The following is a 22,571-nucleotide window of genomic DNA, read 5'->3' as shown; positions in this document are numbered from 1 at the left end:
TGATTGTTAATGCTGAAGAGGTCCATATTTTACTTAATGTTCTAAAAATACCACATGCTTTAATCATTCTGGATGTAACATCTTCGTCAGTTTCACTTGTGGTAGACACTATTGAACCAAGATAACTAAAAGTATCAGTATCTTTCATATATGCTTTGCACATTGAATTTAGTTACTATGTTACTGTTTAATTTCATTGCTTTAGTTTTTTTAGTATTTAGCTTTAGTTCTACAATTTCTGTCACAAGTTGTGTTTTCCGTTACATATTTTCAAATGTGGACGACGGCAGAACAATATTGTCTGCATAATCGAGGTCCTCCAAAAAGTATGTAAAGTTCCACCGTATTTCTGTTCTTTTATTATTGGTGGTTTTCATCATAATCCAGTCTAAAACAATAATAAACAGATCAGACAAAGCACAGCCTTGTCTTTCACCGGTTCCAATCCTAAAACTTTCAATTGCTGTGCCATTTGTGTAAAAGTCTTTGATAGCCTATGTTAATAATCTTCTCAGGTATTCCATAGGCTTTAAGAATGCACCACAAACACTCGCGTTTAATGCAGTCAAAGACTTAGGGAAAAACAATGAAGTTTAAATATAGGGTAAATATAACAATGGAAAATATGGATTTTCCAGAATGGATTCCCACGCCACTTTCTGCTTATGTTTAACTTGCAGGATGAAGTCAATGAATTATTAGTAGACATTGAAGCAAAGATGCTTATTAATAATTTAGCTGAAAGTAAATTTTGGAAACATTGCCGAATATCCAAAACTTAGTGGTTGGCATTTCCAATTTCAATTGCTTTCCCAAGCCATAAGTAGAATCATACATATTTTAATCATGTAATTCTATTTTAACAAAGAGAAATAAATTAAATGTGGAGCTCAGAGACTATGTAAGACTGAAAATAACCAATTTCAATCTAACATTGCTAATCTAATCAAGCTCATCCTTCTCATTGATTTATGTAACAATTTGATATTGTCAAAAATAAAATATATAAGAAACAAAATATTTCTTTTTAATCATTTTTTATAGAGGGGGGGGGGGGTTGATAAGAGAATAATAAAATTTTTAATGATCATAAAAGTTTGACGGCTAGAATATTTAATCTAATACTGCTTTTGAAGTAAACTAACAATGTGTTATACACAAAGATTTTAAAAATACATAAATTTTCTTTTTGGGGGAGAATTAAAATTTGAACAATAAAAGTTTTGTTTGACTGAGGGCTGAAATTTTATGCAGGTTTTTCAAACTGTTATTTTTTAGGCATCTTTCCTACTTCTAAAAAAAGTCTGTTTTCTGAAATTTAATGTTGTTAAGAAGAAAACAATGTAAATTATAAATAGAAGAGCAAAAATCAAGGTTTTATTTTTAACAATGTGCACATAGAAAATTTAAAAGGAATTTTTTTAAGAGCATTCACACACACACAACTCTCTTAATGTTTTATTAAATCACTAAAACATAAATCAATTTGCAAAATTGCACTGCTGTAAAAACTCTATGTTTTTAAAGAAATGACATGTTAACTACATTTCAATAATTTATTGGAAACCAAATAAAACTACAGATAATATACAGATGAATCAATGAAATGTTTATATTTACAACCGCTAACGCTAACAATCTTACGTTCATTTTCTTCTGGAGCCACCGCCAGCCAAAAGCATTGCAATTCGAATGAATATATTTAATGTATCTAAGTAAATTGAGATAGACCTAAAACAGAAATAAAAACAAAATATAATAAAGGCTTTGATTGAAAAAGGCTGACTAAAGGAAAAGAAACATAAGGTTTTGAAAGCTGAAAAAAGACATGGTTTCAATGTTTTATTCTATTCAATATATAGTTCTCTCATTATTACTATACACAAATGTGTATCTGTGAGCTCTAAAAATTTTTTTTCTGACAATATGACAGATTTAGAGACACTTTTTGCTCTTCATCCAAGATGTTTGCAAAGAAGATTAATCACAGAATACATATTTATCCCTAAATAAGTACACTTAATTAATAAATACATGGTATTTTATACATTATGCTATTTTTTATGCCCCCACAGCCCTTTTAGTATGGGGCATATGTAGGTAGGTTTTTCTTTTTTGTATTACAAAAAACTGAAACAAGTTAATATTTCAGCAATTCTTAACTTTTGATATTGAAATATTCATGACATAACTTTAGGTAACAATTTTGAGGGTGGATTCAACATCAAATCAACCAATGGTCAAAATTCTTGGCCTTCATTTAGTTTATTTTGACATGGTTCCCACTTATTTTTTTTAAAAACAAAATCCAGCATCTAACATCAAATTTTTTTAGGACCTATTCAGTAATATAGTGAGTACGCTAAAATACATGTCAACTAAATTTTATAATTATGTAGATGCAGAAATAGTATATTTTTAAAGCACAATGCTTAGTTTACAAAAAAATGTATTTAATAATTACATCAAATGTAATAAACACTTGTTTTGTAATTCCAATTTAATAAATACATTTTCTTTCTTTAAATTTAAAAAAAGTAAAAGACTGAACAGTAAAGCATTAAAAATAACAATATTAACTCATCGTAAGAATGAAATTAACGAAATGTGTATATTTCAAATTCGATGAAACACTGCATATCGAGCGGAAACTACGACAACAAAAACGAAAATTATTAGCTACAAATTTCAGTTTTTGAAACATCAGAGAGGTGAATGATAACCTGGCACAAAAAAACTAGAGACAGATTTTACACCTTGCCTTTTCTTTTTCACTTTCAAGCATTAAAAATCTGTGTGCTACAAAATTAATGCATACTACCAGTGGTTAAAAGTGATTAATACTAACCATGATTTGTTACAATATTTTTTTTTTCACAATTGATTTTCCTTGAACATATTTTGTCATCCAATCACAGAAGTGGCAAATAAGGATAAGGGTCTTTAATTTTCAGATTGCTGACTTCAACTATCCTTCAGTAAAGAAGGAAGCGTAATGATTTGAACTTGTATCAATTCTTCTTGAATTTTTTAGTAAGTAAGAGTATTATTTTAATGTAGAGAAAATAAAATGATATTTCGATGGAATCATAAAGAAAAGAAAATCTATTTTCTATCTTATCCTTGAAATAAATCATGTAGTTACATGAATATTTCACATTTTACAGGAACTACTTTTAAATTAGTAATAACTTTACTACATGATTTGTCACTGTTAAACTGGAAAATTTTCTTTATGATCTTGTAGGATTACCATCTTGAAATTTGGCACACACAATGCTAAAATGGAGTTAAATAAAACAATTTCTCAGAAAATTTAAAAATCTTGATTTTTTTGTAAAGAAATTTAAATTTTTTTACCCATAAAATTTTCCTTTAAAATAACTTAGACTTGTTATATAACTTATGAAATGCTATTACAAACTAAACAAAATGATAATAAACAATTCATAAGTTACAGCTGTCCAAAAACTATAAAATACATTCATTTCTTAAGGATGTTTTAGTAAATTTTATTTATAAGTAAATTTTAAAATCTATTAATCAAGATAGAAACTATCACTGACAAGTCTTAAGAAGTCATATTTTCTTTATTAAGAAGTCTTTAAATCTTATTTTCAAAACTATGCCAGTTTAAAAAAATAGAATTCAAGTTGTCATTCTTCCTATTTTTCATTCAATTGCAAGATCTTAGAAGAAAATGAAAGAATTTTCAAATGTTAGCTTTAAAAATTTTTTTAAAGTGAACCTCGAGCAAATTTCTTAGCAAATTACTGTTATGTATCAGTATTAATTTTAATACACCTTGACTCAATAAAAGAGTAAAGGACTGTCATTTTAACTTACAAAGAACATTTTATTTCGCCCAAAAATATAATATAAGAATAAAATAAATTAAGAAAAGATTGAAGATTAAAAATTAAGAAAATTAATTCAGAAATGATTGAAGATTAAAAAAAATCTCAACTTACGCATTAATGGGATCATAAGGTTTGTAAGCATACAAGGGATAACTTTCAGCCATACGCACAATACGTTGGGTATCATATAATAAAAATCCGCCAAATAAAACTAGACCACCATACATGCTTATGCTATATAAACCTGCACCTAGAGCAGTGGTTGCTGGCAGAAACATAGATCCTAAAAGTAACAAATTGAACATTAATTTACAACACAATGTAGTTTTGCAACATACCAAAAAAAAATTAATAAATAATAAATAAACAGTTAAATTGATAAATAATTTTAATTTCTGGTTCTTTAGAAGAATTAAAACATCACCATTCAGAAAAAGTTCGTTTTCTTTTCATAGAATAAAAAATAATTTAAGAAAATCAACCCGTTGCTAGATAAAGGTCTTACATAAACTTTTAATCTTAAAATTAAAGTGTATCAGTAACAAAGTCAAAGAGTTGGTTGAGAGAGATTCATCAGTTTTTATCAGTCTCACACCAAATAGTTTTAAAATAGGACTTTTAGTTGATTCTGTGTCCTATTTAGGTAATTGAACAGTCTTCTTGTTAACAAGTAAGCCAAACAGATAACCTTACATAGATTAAGACTACCCTTTAACTCTTTCTGACATAAATAATTTCATATAAAGGTTTTGATCAAACATTAGAAACTGTGACCATAGATATTGCAATTACTTAGGTTATATATTGTTAAATAAATAGATTAAAAAAATTGGTGGACATTAAGAAGCTTAAATTCTTTAGCCAGTTTTTTTTTTTTTCCTTACAATAAGAGGTCCTGCACTAGTTCATTAAAAGACCAAGATAAAAATCTTGTTCACTTATTTAGTTAACAGAATACAGTGGGGAGTTTGGCATCTCGTATTGCTTAGACTTGGATATTTTTCTGGATAATAGGTCATTCAGATAAACATGGAACCAAAACATGCATTATGCATTAGAGTTCATATTTAGAAAAAAAAGACAAATCCAGGTAACATAAAATTTCAAGTTAAAGGGAAAAAACATAAAGTTAAAAATTAAAACTGTAAACTATCTTTAATACAAAAGTAAAATGAAAAAAAAATGTATATTCAACATATTTGAGGCAATGATTTAAATTAAATGGTTTAAATAAACAATTTAAATAATCTGATTTTTAAAAAAAATTAAATTATCTATTTTGAACATTTACGTGAAATTCAATGATTAAAATAATTTGCTGTATATGTATATTTTAAGGAATGAGAGTAAAAAATATAATCTTTCTAAAATAAAATTTCAAGTTTTTAAACAAATTTATACGTGTAGAGGAGAGTGGAATAAGACTGAATTGAAATTAGTTCTGTTTGCTAGCAGACAAAGTCTGAATGACACTTTATTAGACAAGAAACATATACCATATTGATGTGCTGTTGCTAATTAATCCAGGGCATCTTTGTAGTAATGTTTATTTTACAATGCCAACTTTCTAATGTTCTTTTGTTTTTAAGCTAGCCTTATTTATTGGTCATTACAATTATAAAAATTATTTTTAGTTCAGCTTATTACACATTTTCAAAAGATTTGTACCTTAACAAACAAACTTAGTGCCAATGCTGAGCTCATTCAAGTTGTAGTGTGACAAAGGAAGAAGATAACTACACCAAAGGCTGAACAAAGATTTTTCTGGCCTCAGGACATAAGTTACTGCAGGCTTTTTCCTCTAAGTATAAAAATCCTAACTTTCATAGTTTGTCGAATTTTTGAAGATCTTTTATACAAAATTGTAGTTTTTACATTTCTAAAGAAATTCTCAACAATTTTCTAATTAATAAACACTATATATTTTACAAGAAATTTTGCTCTGACCCTTAACAGTCTCAGGCAACCGTCTAGGTGTGCAAACTGCTCCAGATTCTATAAAATAGTTTCAAAAATAATAGAAGTTAAAATTTATAAACTTTCAGTTAATCTTGCCAATTTTTTAAAAGGCTCTACATGGTATAACTGCAACAAAGTGGTGTTTCATGTAAGTCTGAAATATTGTCCCTCTCCCCTACTTTTGAGTGCAGTCTTCACTACATCGCATGTAATTGCATGCAATTTATGTGTCATAAAAAACAGTAATCCGTGCTACTTTTTATTACTAAAATTCGATACTTCTAAATTTCCCATAGAGTTACCATGTGTACCCAGTCTTACTATACTGTGGGGTAAGATAAAGTGAGTTGAATTGTTCTAGAAAGAAAATAATCGAAAAAAGTACATTTTTTTAAGAATGATATAATATACACAACTAAACAATTAATATGTTGATCAAATTTGACAGGCCAAACAGTTTAGCTCCAATAGGCTTTTGAATCTAACCTACCCGGAACTAACTCCAATTTTGCCTACCTCATGTTTTTATTCTACTTTATTTTCTGTATTGAGTACTATACCTTCAGTACTAAGGCTATCAGTATTGAATAAGTCTATCAGCATTGACAAGATTAAAATAATTATAAAAATAAAAGAGTGTAAAATACTAAGCGTACACTTTTAAGAAGAAGAAAAATGCAGAGGGTGAAAAATTGCAAGAGTAACTTGGGAAAAAAATTAAGATAATATGGAATTATAGCAGAGCTATTGGCTGAAAAAAAACTTGATTACTAAATCAGAAAGAGAAAACAAATATGCAAAACTAATGGACTAATTTTAGAGAATTAAAATTTTCAAATAAGTTAATTAGAAATAAATTAAAATTTAAAATATTTTCAGCAAACAGATAGTTTAAGGATGAGAAATCTTATTTAAACACACAATTCAATAAATGGAGAATGGCTCACGCTTACACTTAATACTAATAATTAATACTAATAATACTTAATACTAATAATTCCTTCAAACAATTATTAAATTCCTATTTTATATAGTTTGTATAAATAAAAAAAAATTCAATATAGTAATTAAACAAAAAAAGAGGAAATGTTTTCTAAAAAAGAACGAGTGAAAAAATAGATATAGACGCATACAAAGAAGAAAATGTTTTATTTATACTGACCTAAGGAAGCGGCAAATACAACTCCAAGTCCACAAGCTAATGGACCACCCATATGTAGAAACTTTTCACTGGGAGCACATGCTGCCACACTTGATAATCCTAAAATAATTAAATGTTTAAGAGAATTAAAAAAACATTCTGAAAAAGAAAAAAAAAAGTCAAAATTTTTTCCTTGCAGTCAATATGCATTTTTGTAAAGGCATGTAGATGGGTAATTTTTTCCCCTTTGGTTTCACTATTTTTATATAGTAGGGTTTTTTATAGTTTATTTTTAATCTTAATTGTAAATTCCCAGTTTATTTTTAATCTTAATTATAAGTTCCCAATTATTTTAGATTTTAAGTTTCTGAGAATCGATAATATCGCCTAAAGTACCTATATAATATGTGCTGCGAGGTTGAAAAAGTCGTACTGCCCTTAAATCCAGCCTATATTTCTAAATCTGTCTAATTATCAATTGTGTAAATTAGTGCATTCCTTGAATTTGGAGAATTGTTTTAAAAATATCAATAAATTAAGATTCCCCAAACCACAGAACCACGTTCTCTGCAACCACGTGTTCACCGTAGGTAAGGTTTCTTTATGCAAGACGTTTAAATTTTTTGTGCATAAATCTAAGATTGACAAATACCTTGTTAAGGCGACATCTTCTACTTCGTAACGGACAAATGAAAATTAAACAAATGTCAGTAGAGACGGTCAAAACAAATACGGATATTTTTCAGCCAAATAAATATAATAACTGATGAAAAAATAGATATAGAACATTTTTCATATGATGATGCAGCAAAAATATTCAATTAGAAGATGTTAAAAATGTATTATAATTAAAGAAATATTTTTTTTCCAAGTCTATTCGTGTTTTTTTAATTTTTTGAAATCTCACCCTGTTTTTGAGAAATTCTCTCCCATTTTTTTTCTGTAATGAAAACACTGCAGGCCCACATCAATCAAAAAGGGTCTCTTGGTACATGGTACATTTTGCATTGGTAAGTTTTGCACTAGGTGATACATTGATACATAATAAAATTATATTTAAATTATTTTCAATAGCTACTATAAATTATCATAGACTAAATATTAATTTTAAAATGTTACACACAATGCAATTTCATTAATTTTAAAACTTTTAATCACTAAGCAAGATTTTGAGTAATCTAGATAGATTAACTTTCCGATAAAATGGTAAAGGAAAAATTAAAATATTACCAAATGAAACCATTGAATTATAAATCTAGTAAAATAATCACCAAAAATAACACATAATTTTCAAATACAAAAAATGAAAATGGAAGCTGTTTATGAATTAAAAAAAGTTACAGAATATCTATCACCATGAAGAATATTAATTACATCCTTATATCAACTAATTTCAGAAAAAACTTACTCTTTACAAGAATCGTGTAAATACGAAGTGCGATACATGATTTTTTTTTATCGTGTGAATACAAGCGGCAATACTGGATTTTTAAATCACGAAATTCATATTTTAAATCATGAGAATAAAAGTCCTAACACATAGCTTTTGAATAAGATAAATTCAAAAATCAATGTTTGATACTAAAATTGACTGAATATGAATCACAATATTAGCAAATTTCAACGTAGTTTCAAATATTAAAAACAGTAAAAATCCAACAAAACTAAAAAAAATTAAATTGGCAAAAGAATCACGTATATCAAAACTCCTCGATCATGGTTTCACAATTTAAATTTTCGATTGCAGAACTCTTTAATTCTTACTTTAAATCTTAACTCTTACTTTAAATTTTAGATTACGATAAAATTTTCATTGGATTGTTAAGTTTTGATTTGCAGAAGTCTGCAAATCAATTGTCTTGATATACATAGAATTCTGCTTAAAATTTTTTTTTAAAAAAGTCTCACCCCCTGTTCCTAGTTTCCAAACCAGGAAGGATAATACGAAAAACTTGGAAGTTTGGGGTACACGCAGAATAGAATCACCTCTGTTTATTATTGATATATAAAAGAAAGTTCTAAATAAAAGTAAACTAAAAAAATTTTTAACAAGAAAAAGTTTTAAATTAATTCTTATAAATGAAGCATGCTTCATTATGTACTAGAAATATGTATTTAAATATTCAAGCAAAGCAATAAATTGTACAAATATTCTATTACAATAAGAATTTTTTTCTCTTGGGGACCTTTCTTAATTTAAAGAAACTTTCTAATATGTATAAAAACCAGAAGAATTTTTAATAAACCAGTAGACCAGGTGAAACTGGCAAAATCCAGTAGTGTTAGCAGCTATATTCTTAGCTAATTTTTAGATTACTTTTTAAAATTTATTTAGATGAACTGTGTCAACAGTTGTTTTTATTGAAATAAAATGGCATGATCAATAATAGTAACAAGGTTGCTCCTAAATTTTTTAAATTCGCTTTAGAAGTAATTACTTAAAGCCTTATAAAATTCATTCATTAATTATCAAACAACATGTATTAATTATCTAATGATAGTTTCCTGAATTTATATATATATTTGACAACTAATATATTTCATTTTTGGGGTAAAAGAATTTAATCTACAACTTTATAGTCCCTATAATTCAAAATTTAAATATTTTTGCATACCAGCAACAGCTCCTGCAGTGTACCAGGCAGCTCTTATTAAAATTGGTCCACCAAGAAAGCAAAGTGGTGCAACAACAGCTCCCATGATACTGCTGTGTAATAGCCAGGCTAAATGTTTTCCATTAACACCCTCAGAATAAGGCATAGATCTTACAAGCATGCCACTTCCAATCATTACTGCAAAAGTTGCACCAATGGCCTATAAATAAATATATAAAAAATGCGTAGTAAATAGAAATCACAAATCTGTAAATAAATAAAAGACAAAGCAAATTTATGTGGAAATATGCTGTCCAGCACTATTATGGCACTTCAAAACTGCTTAACATTTAAGTAGATACAGAGTATCTGGTAAATCTAAAGTTTTTAAATCCATGACTTCTACCAAACACTTTTCCTGACTTACAAGAGTAAATATATTATTACTCTATAAAGTCAAATGAAGATCTAAATGAGCATAACTTTCTTTCGTTAAAAACAATATTTTAACTGTGCAATGCTTTGCACACTTTTTAAATGATCCAATTTTAAACAAAAGCAATGAAAAAGGTCTAAACTTTAAAACTCAGCAATTAGCGGGGTAACAAACATATAAATTGGAACATGAATTTAAAAAAGGTCAATTCCAAGGGATTATGAACATCATTTCATGCACTATCAAATTTATATATATATATATATATATATACATTAAAAAAAACATTTCAAAGATTAAACAAAAATTTTAATTTCAAAATTTATTTATCATACTCAAACATTTAATTTTAGTTAATTCTTTGCTTCAATGTAACAAATATAATTTCAATATAATTAAATATGAAACCAGTTGGCCTTAGAATTAGAGCCCTAAATGTGAATACAAATTGCGATGCAAGAATTTCAAATTATGCGACATTTTGAAGGGCTCCTATAGCCAAAAATACATGAACAGGAAGTTCCCTAATTTTTTACAATTTATCGCTGAAAATCATAATTTTCCAGGTTTGCAGATACCCTATAGATTGAAACATGTAATTTTAGTGCATTTTAATGACAATATCTCATCAAATTTTATTTCGAAAAATCAGAAAAAGAAATCAACATAAATAAAAAATATAAAAATATTAATAAGGCTTGTGATAAAAAAAAAGCATTACAAAAATTGCATAATTAAAATATGGTTTAAAAACTGAGCTGAAAATATTTAATACAAAATTTTTTGTTGAAGGAGCCTTTAATTGAAACAAATTTCATATCCAATTTTAAAAATAAATTTTCCTTTTTAACAAAAAAAAAAAAAAACGAGAATAATAAATTTGTTTTATTCTTAAAAATGAATTTTCCTCGCATTTCAAGTAGGTCAATTATAGCCTTGTGCACTTTTAAAGCAGATATAAATTTAAAAATAAAATCTCAATAAAAAAACATCTTCAGTTCAAAAAAATTGGGGGGAATAGTGCCATAGAAATATTCCAGAAAGTTCAACTTACAATCCAAGAGTTCCTCATCATAAGATTCAGTAATTTAGGAGACTGGCTTACTGCATAAGCTGATATAGCAGTAACTACAATGCTGCCTCCAAAATAGGAATATGTAGCCCTTATTCTATCTTTGACGTATTGAGGCCATACCCTTAAATAAAATACTTCAAAATTAATTATGCGAGGAAAATAAATTGAGAACACAAATATTTAATAAAATAAGATTATAGATGTAAAATCTAAACAACTTACATGGATTTTTCGACAGCTCCTGGCTCACTAGATAAACCCAATCCATAATAACAAAGTGAACCGATTCCAAATGCTGAAGCTCCAAGTAATAAACCTTTTCCTAAATTAAAAGCTGAAAAAATGTTGCTAATTTTAGAAAAATAAAAGAACTATGAGTAGCATACACTTCAAAAATAATAATTTTGGCTCTTGCATAAGCAAAAATTTTATCAGATATACCATAAGAAATTGCTGTAAAACATTGACAATACTTGCTAACCTTTTCAGATAGCTTTCCTAAATACTTTAATATTTATTGATTAAAAATGCAATGGCAGGCTTGGCATGTTTTTGTTGGATAAAGCCATCATGTAATACAAAAACTGTAAAAAAGAAAGAGAATTCACATTTTTAAATAGCACATTGAATGTGTTTAAGGTTGAATATTAAATGTTTTTTTCTTTCTTATACAATTTAAGAAATGTTAAAAGAAAAAAATTTCTTGAGAGTAAAAACTATTACAGGACCAAGTCTAATATCCAGACGTCTGTTTACCGGAAGGGTCTATTTTCCAGACACTTTTTTACAATCAAAATAAACAAACTTCTCTTCCTTTTTCAAAATTTTTTTTCTTCTTTCTTTTTTAAAAAAAAAAAGCGTTTGCAATCTGTTAAAAAAAAGTTTGAAGGGATGAAAATCAAATTTTCGTTTGATTTTAATCAGATTTCTGCTAAAATTTGGAAATAATGGAAATGAAATCCGGAGTTTTGCGACTTTAAAGGCCCTTTCATTGCAGTGTGGAAAAAAAAAATCACATACTTTTTTCTTCTTTTTTTGTATAAAAAGATAACCACTGCCAAGAATCATGCACTTGATTATAGAATGCGCAAAACTCGTGTGGTTTGATAATATCGTGGATTTGAGACGATATTGTTACGACGAGAATGCGTCATAAAGTGATTATTTCAAAGAGCAATTAGAAATATGCAGATCGGAATAATATATCTAAAAAGAAATTTAAATACAATAATGAAAACTATGTGGAAGTCCTAAACTGTTGAAAATGCAATCGAAAAAATCACACAGACAAAATCGTCACAAATCCAGTGCATCAAAAAGTGATTTCTTCAAATGCAAGATTCAAATATTTCAGTACTAAGTAATGTAGCAATGAAAAATCAAGATTTTAAAAAACTGTGGCAATGATGATAATGTGATTGAGAAAACCACATGATTTTATGGGAGAATTGTCAATAATGCAGTGCATAAAAAGTGATTCTACAAATGCATGATTCAAAATTTCCTGAGTGTGATAATGTAGCATTAAAAAATTCATTTATAAACTACGAAAATCGATGCAATAACTAAAGAAAAAAAATCATAAATCCTCATGTGATTACGGTGAATTGCATATAATTGAGTGCGTGAAAAAAGTGATTCTTCAACTATGTGATTCAAAGTTCGCCGAACAAAACAATATAACATTGAGATTTTAAAATCCATGTGAAAATCCAAAAAAATTGCAGAGAAAACCATGCGAATTTACAGCTGAATCATCGCTAATCAACTGGATCATGAAATAATTATATGAAATGTTTGATTCAGAATTTGCAGCATGTTTTAATGACTTATTAAAATAGTAAGATTTTAAAAACCAGGAAGAAATCTGCAGCAATAGCGATTGGCACACCACGTGGATATATACAATGTTGAATGATTATAGTCTATTTTTAATTCTTTTGACGTTGATTATAGTCTATTTGTAATTCTTTATTGAATAAGTATATTCTGATGTTTGTTTACCTTGTTATCTGGAAATATCTATTTTCCAGATTTGACAAAATCCTGTCGATTATGGATATGGGAGTTTCAGCTGTAGATAAATATGCTTGAAATATAAACTATTGCAAATCAAACATCAGATGGAAACAATAATGAAAGTTAGTGTGTAGAGTTGCTTTGATTAGGCAAGACATTTTGGTATTAGAAAAAGAACTTTAAACAGTCAAATACTTTTCTATATTATCAATCTCTTAAAAGATAAGACAAAGTAATATGAAACTTTCATTTTTACTAGATGAAATATATTTAGTCTTCTATTATTTTACATCGTAACATACTCATTTTGCGTAAATATAATTTATTAATAATTTTTTAAGAACTAAATTGATTGCCACAAATACAAAATTGGATGATGAAAAAAAGAAAACAAGTCATTATAAGCAAATACACATATTTAATGCTAAATGTTATTGTTTTTCCTTAGTACTGTATTCTTTTCTATACTACATTTCAACTAGCATTAAATCTATAAGTTAACTAACAACAAAAAGTTTTTGCAATATGCGAGGAAACAAGGAAATGAAGTTCAATGGCTTCACTGATAACACTAAACGTTGATCCCAATAGTTAGCTATAAGGTGGAAAATAGATGGCATGATAGTGATCAACAAAAATAAAGATGCATTATTTTAAAGTATGCAGCAGAATATCCAAGTTTTTTTTTTGTGGGGGGGGGAGAGAGAGAGGATTAAGACAACATAATTGGTGGACACCTACATGTTTGCAACATAAACAATTCAGTTTAGGATTGTAAGTGAAAACAAAGCGAAATGATGTTTGTTTTTAACTTTTCAATAATGATACAAGAAATGAAAAAAAGTCTTATTTATCTCTATTTCGCATATGCATTGCTCACTGAAACATAACAAGTACACATTGCTCACATAGAATTTATTGTTCACCTAAACATACAAAAAAAGAAATAGTTGTAAAAGTGGAAGGCTAGTATTATTTAACTTGATACAAACTCATCTTTTTTATACATTTATAATAGCATTTTGTACATTATCTCATAATATGCCATACTTGTTATATTGAGTAGTATAAAAGAGTAATAATAGTGCTCCATAATAGGAAGAAAAAAAGATTAAAATGGACAAAATATGCTTTATTAGGAATATCAAGAATATTTCGATCCTTGCAAAAATTTTAAGAACTAACTATGCTCTGAATTCTTGTTTCAATACTGCTTTAATGTACGCTTTTAAGATAATCACGGAAATTGCAAAAAACAGTAAGATATTTTTCTGAGTATGGGAAAAATGTTTCTTTTTACAAAACAAGGGGGGGGGGATTTTTATAGATGGAAAAGAAAACCTTAGGAAGAACAGGTTTCCCCCCAGACAGTAAAAAAACCATGCCAACTCTGAATTAAATACCATTTTCAGCAAATTGATACAATGTCTGTACTCTTATTAATTTGAAGGTTCAACGAAAAGAAATAGAAGTAGATATTTCAAATGCTTTATGTTTAGTTGATGAATCCTTTTAGCTGTTTCAGTATGTCATGTTTGTTACCATAATAAGTTTCATACAAATATTTATTAATTCTTACTTAGCTTATTAAGTGCTTAGTCTAAATAAAATTGAATTTTAATACTTTTTAGAATTAAGTTTTATGAATTTTTGTATTTTGAAATGTCAAGTTATTTTATAACAGACATGAAAAATTCGCAGCAGATATAACATGAATTATAAGATTTTCTTTCACAAGTTTTGATTTAGATGCTATTAATAAAATTATAATTATGTCTGAAGTATTGCTGTCTAGCATATATAAAAATAGGAATTATTGTAACAAACATCACAATTTGCATCATATCAGACCAAAAAATTATCAACTAAATATAACTTTAAAAGAAAAGAGCAAAAAAACATTTAAAAAAGTAAACACGCTTATTTATTTTTGAAAATTACACATTCTCAATATTTTTTTTTAGAATTTTAAATAACATCAAATTATGAAAATGATCCATATTTTAAATTTGTTATCTGCTTTAAACTTGAACAACTTTTGAACTTGAAAAATAAGGCATTATATAATATTTATTACTATGATGCTGAAGCTTTTCAGAATATTCCGTCTAATTTTATAATAAATCTGTAGTAACAACAATCAAGGTAGATATAAACAAAACTGTTAGAAGCCGCTTGCTAGAATATTTTATATAGAGTGACGTCACAGACAATGATTGTAAGCAACCGGCAGCTTTTGATGGGGATTTAAAAGGCGTTTTGAAAATAATTAAATTGTTTAAATGCAACTTAATTGACATTTTCCAGTGTAGTTTTTAAGCTGTTTCATATTGTCCAGTAATAGAATCTAAGAACATCATACCTATCATGTTGCATGAAAAAAATAAAATCTTGTTGCCTAACTGTTACCCCAAAAAAATTCAACAAATTTAAACTCAATTTTTTCAAAATAGTAAGTTTAATGATATATTATATGGAAGTTAAACACTTAAATTTATTTACTAAATATTCTGAAATGCACAGTTGAAAAAACATTAAAAGTGTCGAATGACTTTCATAGTTGTGTGTATCTGTATGCATAATATGAATTTTGTTAAACAAAATAAATAATAATAATTTTAAACAGATTTATTACCAGTTCCTTGCTCAGGAGCAAACAACCTTTCTTTGAGTGTGGGACTTCTAGTCGATATGGTAGTTCTCCGAAAACCAGAGCGACTTGCGTAACCTTTTACTTGATTGACATTTTGTGATCTCACAACTAGTAAATTTGAATTTAGTGACATACTTTTGCCAATATTCGGCACACACAATCTTGCAGCAACAAACATGGCTGCCATCTTTGTAGAAACAGATCTGTAAAAATATTTGAAAAACTTTAAAAAATGTATGTTACTATAATAAAAATAAGCAAATCCATTTTAAAAAATTAATAAATCATATGTTTTAATCTCCAATAGCACAAGCCTGCGATGAAAAAAATAGAAGAGGCCTGATAGCTGAACTTTATGTATTGTTTGATGCTGAAATGGAAAACGATAATGAAAATTTTCCATCACGTCAAATTTTTTTGAAAAATTCAATTTTACTGGAATTTTTAAGAACATTTACCATGTTTTTTTTCTTCTCATATTTGAATTACTTCCCTTCTTGAGTGGGCAGCATTCTACTTGGGTAAAATTTACAAAAGTACCCCTCTATGACATCTTCCTGTCACCGTCCCTCTCTCTGTCACAATATCTTTCGACCAATAGTGTAACGAAAATGGTTCAACGACCTCACAGGAACACCAGCAAGGGCATTCGGGAGAAATTTTTAAAAAAAGTATTTTTAACGTCCGCTTTTCTCTGTACGTTTCGTGAAGCATGGCTTCGAGTTTTAGATGTTGTGAAAATTTCCCATTTGACTTTTGTTACATATGCGGCGAACATAGTGTTATTAAAAATCGCACGAGGAGTATTACAGACTATGTAAGACAACATTATCTTGCGTATTGTTGCATGAAACTCAGAGATCAGGCCAAATCGTGGGCTCCTCTTAATGTCTGTGTATAGTGTCTAAACGATATACGCTTATGGCTTCGAGGAAAGAAGACTGCCTTACGATTTGGAATTCCTATGACCTGGAGGGAGCCTAAGAACCACTTTGATGATTGTTATTTTCATTCCTGCCGTGTTTGTGGTCATAACCGGAAAATTCAAAGGCTTATCTTATCTTGATAACTTTCCATCAGCCATACGCCACATTTCTCATGGACCTGATGTTTTTGCGCCTCCAACTGAATTGCCAGTCATCTGTTCAGACTCGGAATATCCAGAAGTTCAAGGCTCCGATATCGAATATATGCCATCTGTAACCGGTTTCCTTTTACCTTCTCTCTGGTTAAACTTAATGATCTGACTAGAGATCTCGGCCTTTCGAAAGAGGCAGTTGAATAATTATTAGACTTCAGACTGAAAGAAAAAACTTATTGGAAAAAGGAACATCTTTTTATTGGTACCGGAATTCAGAAAAAGAATTTATTAAGTATTTTGACAAAGAGGAAAACTTGGTCAATTGTTCTGTATTGATGAGCAAATTTAATGTTATCTACGATGAAGATGAGTGGAGGCTGGTTATAGATTCATCTAAAAGAAGTCTCAAAGTTGTCCTTTTTCATCATGTGAGCCAATATACACCTATACCAGTTAGACACTCGGTTATTTAAAATAATACTATGATAACCTGGCTCTTGTCCAGGACAAAATAAAATATATTGATCACAGTTGAACCATTTGCGATGATTTGAAAGTTATCTCCATGTTTCTTGTTGAACAAGGTGGATTTCTCATGTTTAGGTGGAGGTTCACAAGGTGGAAGTACTCATGTTTAATTTGAGATAGTGAGTGAGACAGCCATGACAAGACTCACCATTGATTCAGAAAAGAAAGGCTGAAAAGATAAAATCTTGACCCAGGCATCAAGAACATTATTCGACGCAGCTTAGTTGATCGAAAAGAGTATTGTTACCCCCTCTAAACATAAAATTAGGTGTAATGAAGCAGTTTGTCCAGGCTGTTCCAAAAGAGGATGATTGTTTCAAATACCTGTGCAATAAGTTTCCAGGTTTATCCCAAGCAGAAAGAGGGAATCTTTGTTGGTTCAGATATCCGCAAACTCATAAAGGATAAAATTTCTGAGACTAACATGGTCACAATGGAAAAAGAAGCTTGGGTTGCCTTCATAGATGTTCTCGATAAATTTCTGGGTAACTACAAGGATCCTGACCAGGGTTGGGTTTTTGACGTCAAAAAGTGGTTTTTGACATGACAAGGGTATAATACTGGTTTAAACCGTCAAAAACCCGTCAAAAATGTCAAAAACTAAAGTTTGCCAAGAAAATATATAAACTTCAAAACTACCAACAGTTGCCATGCATTATATTGAAATTTAATTATACTATAGGTAATCAGCAGGTTTTAAAATATTTTTTAATTAAAATTAAGGTAAAATAACAGATTTAAAATCTCTGAAATTTATATTCAAATGCATGTGCAGAAAAATTTTGCAAAAAATTTTTTTAAATATTTATATTTTGAAAAAAAAATTTTTTTTTTTGATACTTAAGAAAATTAAAAGTTTATTACTATGCATTTTTGACATATAAGGAACATATAACATATTTATAAGGAACTTACAAGTTATGTTGTATAAATACAAACTTGATACAAGTGTATGAAAAAAAATTTTAATGTTATACCGAATATCTTTATTATCCAGTATGTTAATTTGAATTTAAAAGTAGTTATATTTGGGAATAATGATAAATATAATTCATATTGTTTATTATATTTATTTATAATTATTACACTTATCATTTTAAAACAATTTTTACCTCTTAATTTTTTTCCCCCACTTGTATTAAGAATACAAATAATGCATATCTTGAAAGCAAGAAGTAATTATTCAACAGCTGAATATTTAGATATTCAACAAAACTATTTAGTATTCAGCAAACTGAAATTCACAAGTATTTGGATAAACTAAATTTTCAGCATAGTACTAAATGAATAGGCTGAATATACTGTAAATCGACACTAACTACTCTGTGTATTTAACAGAAAGCACTTAAATTTGTATTGTCTTATGCTAAAAAGATTATTAAGAAGATTTAAAAGAATATTAAAAAGATTTTTCTTTAAAAGATGTCTAATGTACAAAACTGCTAATGTTTATCTTTAAAAATGTCTAATTTTTAGTATAATCTATACTATACACTAAATTTGGTTATAAATAAATTTCTTAATAATAATATCACTGCAGATTTTCAATAACACATGAAAATGAATACATAATATTACAAAAGATGTGAGCTTTCAAAAGTACAAGATTTTGGTTACTATTCAAAATATAAGTGTTTCATCAAAATTTTAAATTTATTTTTTCTAGAACATATTTAGAAACACTATCCTTTTTAAAAAATACATAAATTTTATGTATTAATTAAATTTCACATATGAATATAGGTTTTTGACATTTTCGACATTTTTGACAGTGAGGTTTTTGACGTGACGGTTTAAACCATGGTTTAAACTGTCAAAAACTGTCACATGTCAAAAACCTGCCAACCCTGATCCTGACTGTAACTCATTTGTAATGAAAGTGCTGAACAAATTAAAAACTTTGGATCGTTCCACGAGTGTCAAAATGCATTTCCTTCATTTGCATGTGGGCTTTTTTCTAGAAAATGCGAGAGCAGTCAACGAAGAACAAAGTGAAAGGTTCCATCAGAAAATGAAAGATAGGGAGCTTAAATATCAAGGAAGATGGGACAAGAACATGCTCGACGACTCCTGTTAGATGCTAACTCGAGATCGGCATAAGGTTAAGCATAAAAGAAGACAGTGGCCCCCACCCTCCACCCCACGCTCTTCGACGCATTCTTGGGCAATTCTAAATTCCCCCCCCCAAACTATTCGTTTTATTTAGCATAAAAATCCCCCCCATGCTGTAAGTGGGTGCATCATGCGCCCACCTTCCCCCCTGGTGGGGGCCCCTGAAAGAAGATCATCAAAAATAAATTATAAAGAAAAATGTGCATGTACTTACATAGAAAGTTTTCCTTTTGTTTTGTTTTTTGTTTCAAACTTTCATGTACACACACAATATTTGCTATTCTTGGTCAATCGTTAATTTTACGTAAGCTTACCTTAATGAAAATTAATTAAAATGATATGTTGGTGATTTTCTTCTAGAAACTTATGTAAAAAGTTTAAATTCAAGGAACGTATTGTTTTTTCTCTTGACCAGAGGTAACTTGTACGATCTGGCATATTTTTCTTTCATTTTAACTTACAAAAAATTTGCCTTTCGCTCAAAAATTAATTTACCTTCACAAGATTCAATTTAAATAGATTGAAATGAATAAAGAAGAACGGTTACCAGACAGTACATGCACAATTGTTTAAGTGAATTCCTTTCCAAATGCGATTTTAGTAAAAACATTAATATTGATTTTACAAAAAATCCTGACGTGATGGTGGAAAATGAAGGTCATTTTCGGAATCAGCACATCAAATAACATATAAATCAACAATAACTTCTCTTGTATTTTTCCAAAACTTCAATTTCGCAGGTTTGTGTAGTTAATTGATCAAAATAATAATATAAATTTTAAAACATACAATGATTTTTTAAAACTTTTGGAAAAATAATGAATGAAATTAGAACACATTAAATTTTAAGTAAATTGCACTACCATACATACCAAAATTTTACAAAAATGTGGGGGTCGACTAATGAGTATGGTAATAAAGATGGAGATATGATTATGAAATATTGAAGCATTTTTACTAATGAAATATGAGCAACTCTGTATCAATTTAACTATTTCAAAAATTCTTTTTAATATGTTATATACAATTTTGCATTTTCTCTCAAATTTTCTTTATATAGTAAGTTTTTTCAGAAACAATACTTTATATTATGTTCAGAAAAATATCAAGAATAAGAAAGTTAAGATTATTAGTTCAAGAGTAATACAAAAAATATAACACTATAAAAACAGATCACCACAGATATTTAAAAAAAAAAAAAAAAGTAATAAGGGAATAATAGAACATCAATTCAACAAAATAGAATTTTCAATTTTTGGCAAAAAGCAGACAAAAAAATATGTAATTAGATAAGTAACCCATACCAAAGTTTAAGGTTTAAAATCAAATGCTGAGCCATATCTCAGGCGCAATTACCGTAATTTTCACAAACAATTCAATATATGATATTTTTTCTAATAAAAATTTGTCAATTTAAACCATTTTTTTCACAATTCTTGTTTTAATTCTAATTTACTCTGAAATATTTATAAAAAATTTCAGACACGAAATAAATATATTCCTTAAAATTGTTATAATAATAGAAATCAAGACATACTGTTTAACCAATATCTTAAATTATTATAGGGTAAGTACGGATATGATTAAACGTAACTTTAAATAAACTTGATTTTTAAAAAAATTTTCACTACATTTATGAATGTAACAGGCATCACTAACTTACTAAAGATGTCATGCATAATAATTTAGCAAAATACCAAGTATTTGGCAGAACACTTTTGAAAAAATAATTAATAATTTATATGAACAAATAAATTTAATCACCATAGAAATATAATTATAACTTAGCTAAATTATTGACATGATAAAAGATGTAATATTCTTGCTATATTATTTCTAATACAGTACCTACAATATCCCGGGACTTTAACAGGTTTGAAGAAATAGATCGTAAATCAAAGATCAAAACTTTCCTCATACAATAAAAACAAAATGTTAATATTATATTCAGTACTGTTTTATATTCATATAATCAACTTAAAAGTATTCATTCTCATTAGAGTGGGAAAACTAAAGATCACCCATCAAAGGTAGTATCCAGGAAATAAACAGACCATAAGAAAAAACTACTTGCCCTCTCTCATATCTCTTTAGATTATGAAATTTAACTGATAAAAAATTTAAATTTGAATATAATCTGTCGTGTAATGTAAAAAGAGTACTAAAAAAATTTTCAAAATGTCAGCTTTCAGATAAAAAATAAAGATGAAAGGGAAAAAAATTATAAAAGTTAATAAATGGAAAAAAGCATCTACATAAAACGTTTTTTAAAATACCGCGCAATCATAAAAGATGGTATACAGAAGCGAAACAGAAAAAATAAAAATCGCTGCCTAATTTAGAAATGAAAATTTTTAGTTAAACATTTCAGTTTTCCAATTACCATATTTTATTATGTAACGTCTTGTACAAACAAAGAAAAATAAAATTGCTACTATAGGAATTTCAAAATTTATAATAAAAGAGAAACAATAAAAAAATAAATAAAAACATTTTAAGTGTTGTTAGTATGAATATCTTACAATGAACACCTCATCAAATCATATGGTATGTATTTTTTTAATTTCAAAACAATAACGGGAAATTTGATCAAAACTTTGACATTACAAATAGTGAAATTACATAAACATAAATAAAGTATAAAAACAATAAGTAACAATACTAAGATATATCACTTATTTGCTTAGTTCATTATTAAAAATGATATGTAAACATTTTAAAAAATTACTATGAACAAATAAGCATGGAACAATGATACTGAAAATGTAATGGAGTTACCTTAATTTTGAGTAAATTTAATAATCAACTTTCTTACAAACGACACACGCAAAATAAAGTATGAGAAAAAGCTAACTGCGATCAGTGCGACTCTGCACAGTATGATGAAAATATCAAATTAATATAAAAACAAGAGAAGAATGATGCAATTTTGACATGTAAATAAATTATTCCAGAAAATTCTATTTAACTTCTTACACAGATTAAATTCAGACTGTTTTCACGCGTTTTCCGCAAGTGCGTGAATACTCAGATTCGAATTTGACCATGAGACACATATAAAAATGTAAATGGATCAAAATTAAAACTTTTCGGTGAATCTCATGCTAAAGAAG

General features: G+C 27.8%; 1 protein-coding gene across 2 annotated transcripts; it reads right to left on the bottom strand.

Moving 5' to 3' along the window:
• Positions 1-1,542: 1,542 nt before the first annotated feature.
• Positions 1,543-22,450, bottom strand: LOC107442554 (growth hormone-inducible transmembrane protein). Of its 2 annotated transcripts, none has more exons than XM_071186151.2 (8): positions 22,237-22,450; positions 15,720-15,940; positions 11,288-11,399; positions 11,045-11,186; positions 9,576-9,774; positions 6,982-7,080; positions 3,972-4,143; positions 1,543-1,731 (listed from the first exon to the last, which is right to left on the bottom strand). In XM_071186151.2, exons 2-8 carry the CDS (start codon positions 15,922-15,924, stop codon positions 1,647-1,649), a joined length of 1,014 nt encoding a protein of 337 aa, XP_071042252.2. In that variant the 5' UTR covers positions 15,925-15,940; positions 22,237-22,450; the 3' UTR covers positions 1,543-1,646. The 2 variants fall into 2 exon arrangements, with proteins under 2 accessions (XP_071042252.2, XP_071042251.2); XM_071186150.2 differs by lacking the exon at positions 22,237-22,450 and adding an exon at positions 21,981-22,229.
• Positions 22,451-22,571: the final 121 nt, after the last annotated feature.

Source organism: Parasteatoda tepidariorum, chromosome 9 (assembly GCF_982258835.1).
Source record: "Parasteatoda tepidariorum strain Cologne lab strain chromosome 9, Ptep-v5.0, whole genome shotgun sequence".
NCBI classification, from domain to species: domain Eukaryota; kingdom Metazoa; phylum Arthropoda; class Arachnida; order Araneae; family Theridiidae; genus Parasteatoda; species Parasteatoda tepidariorum.
This window is presented reverse-complemented; position numbering and strand designations above follow the sequence as displayed.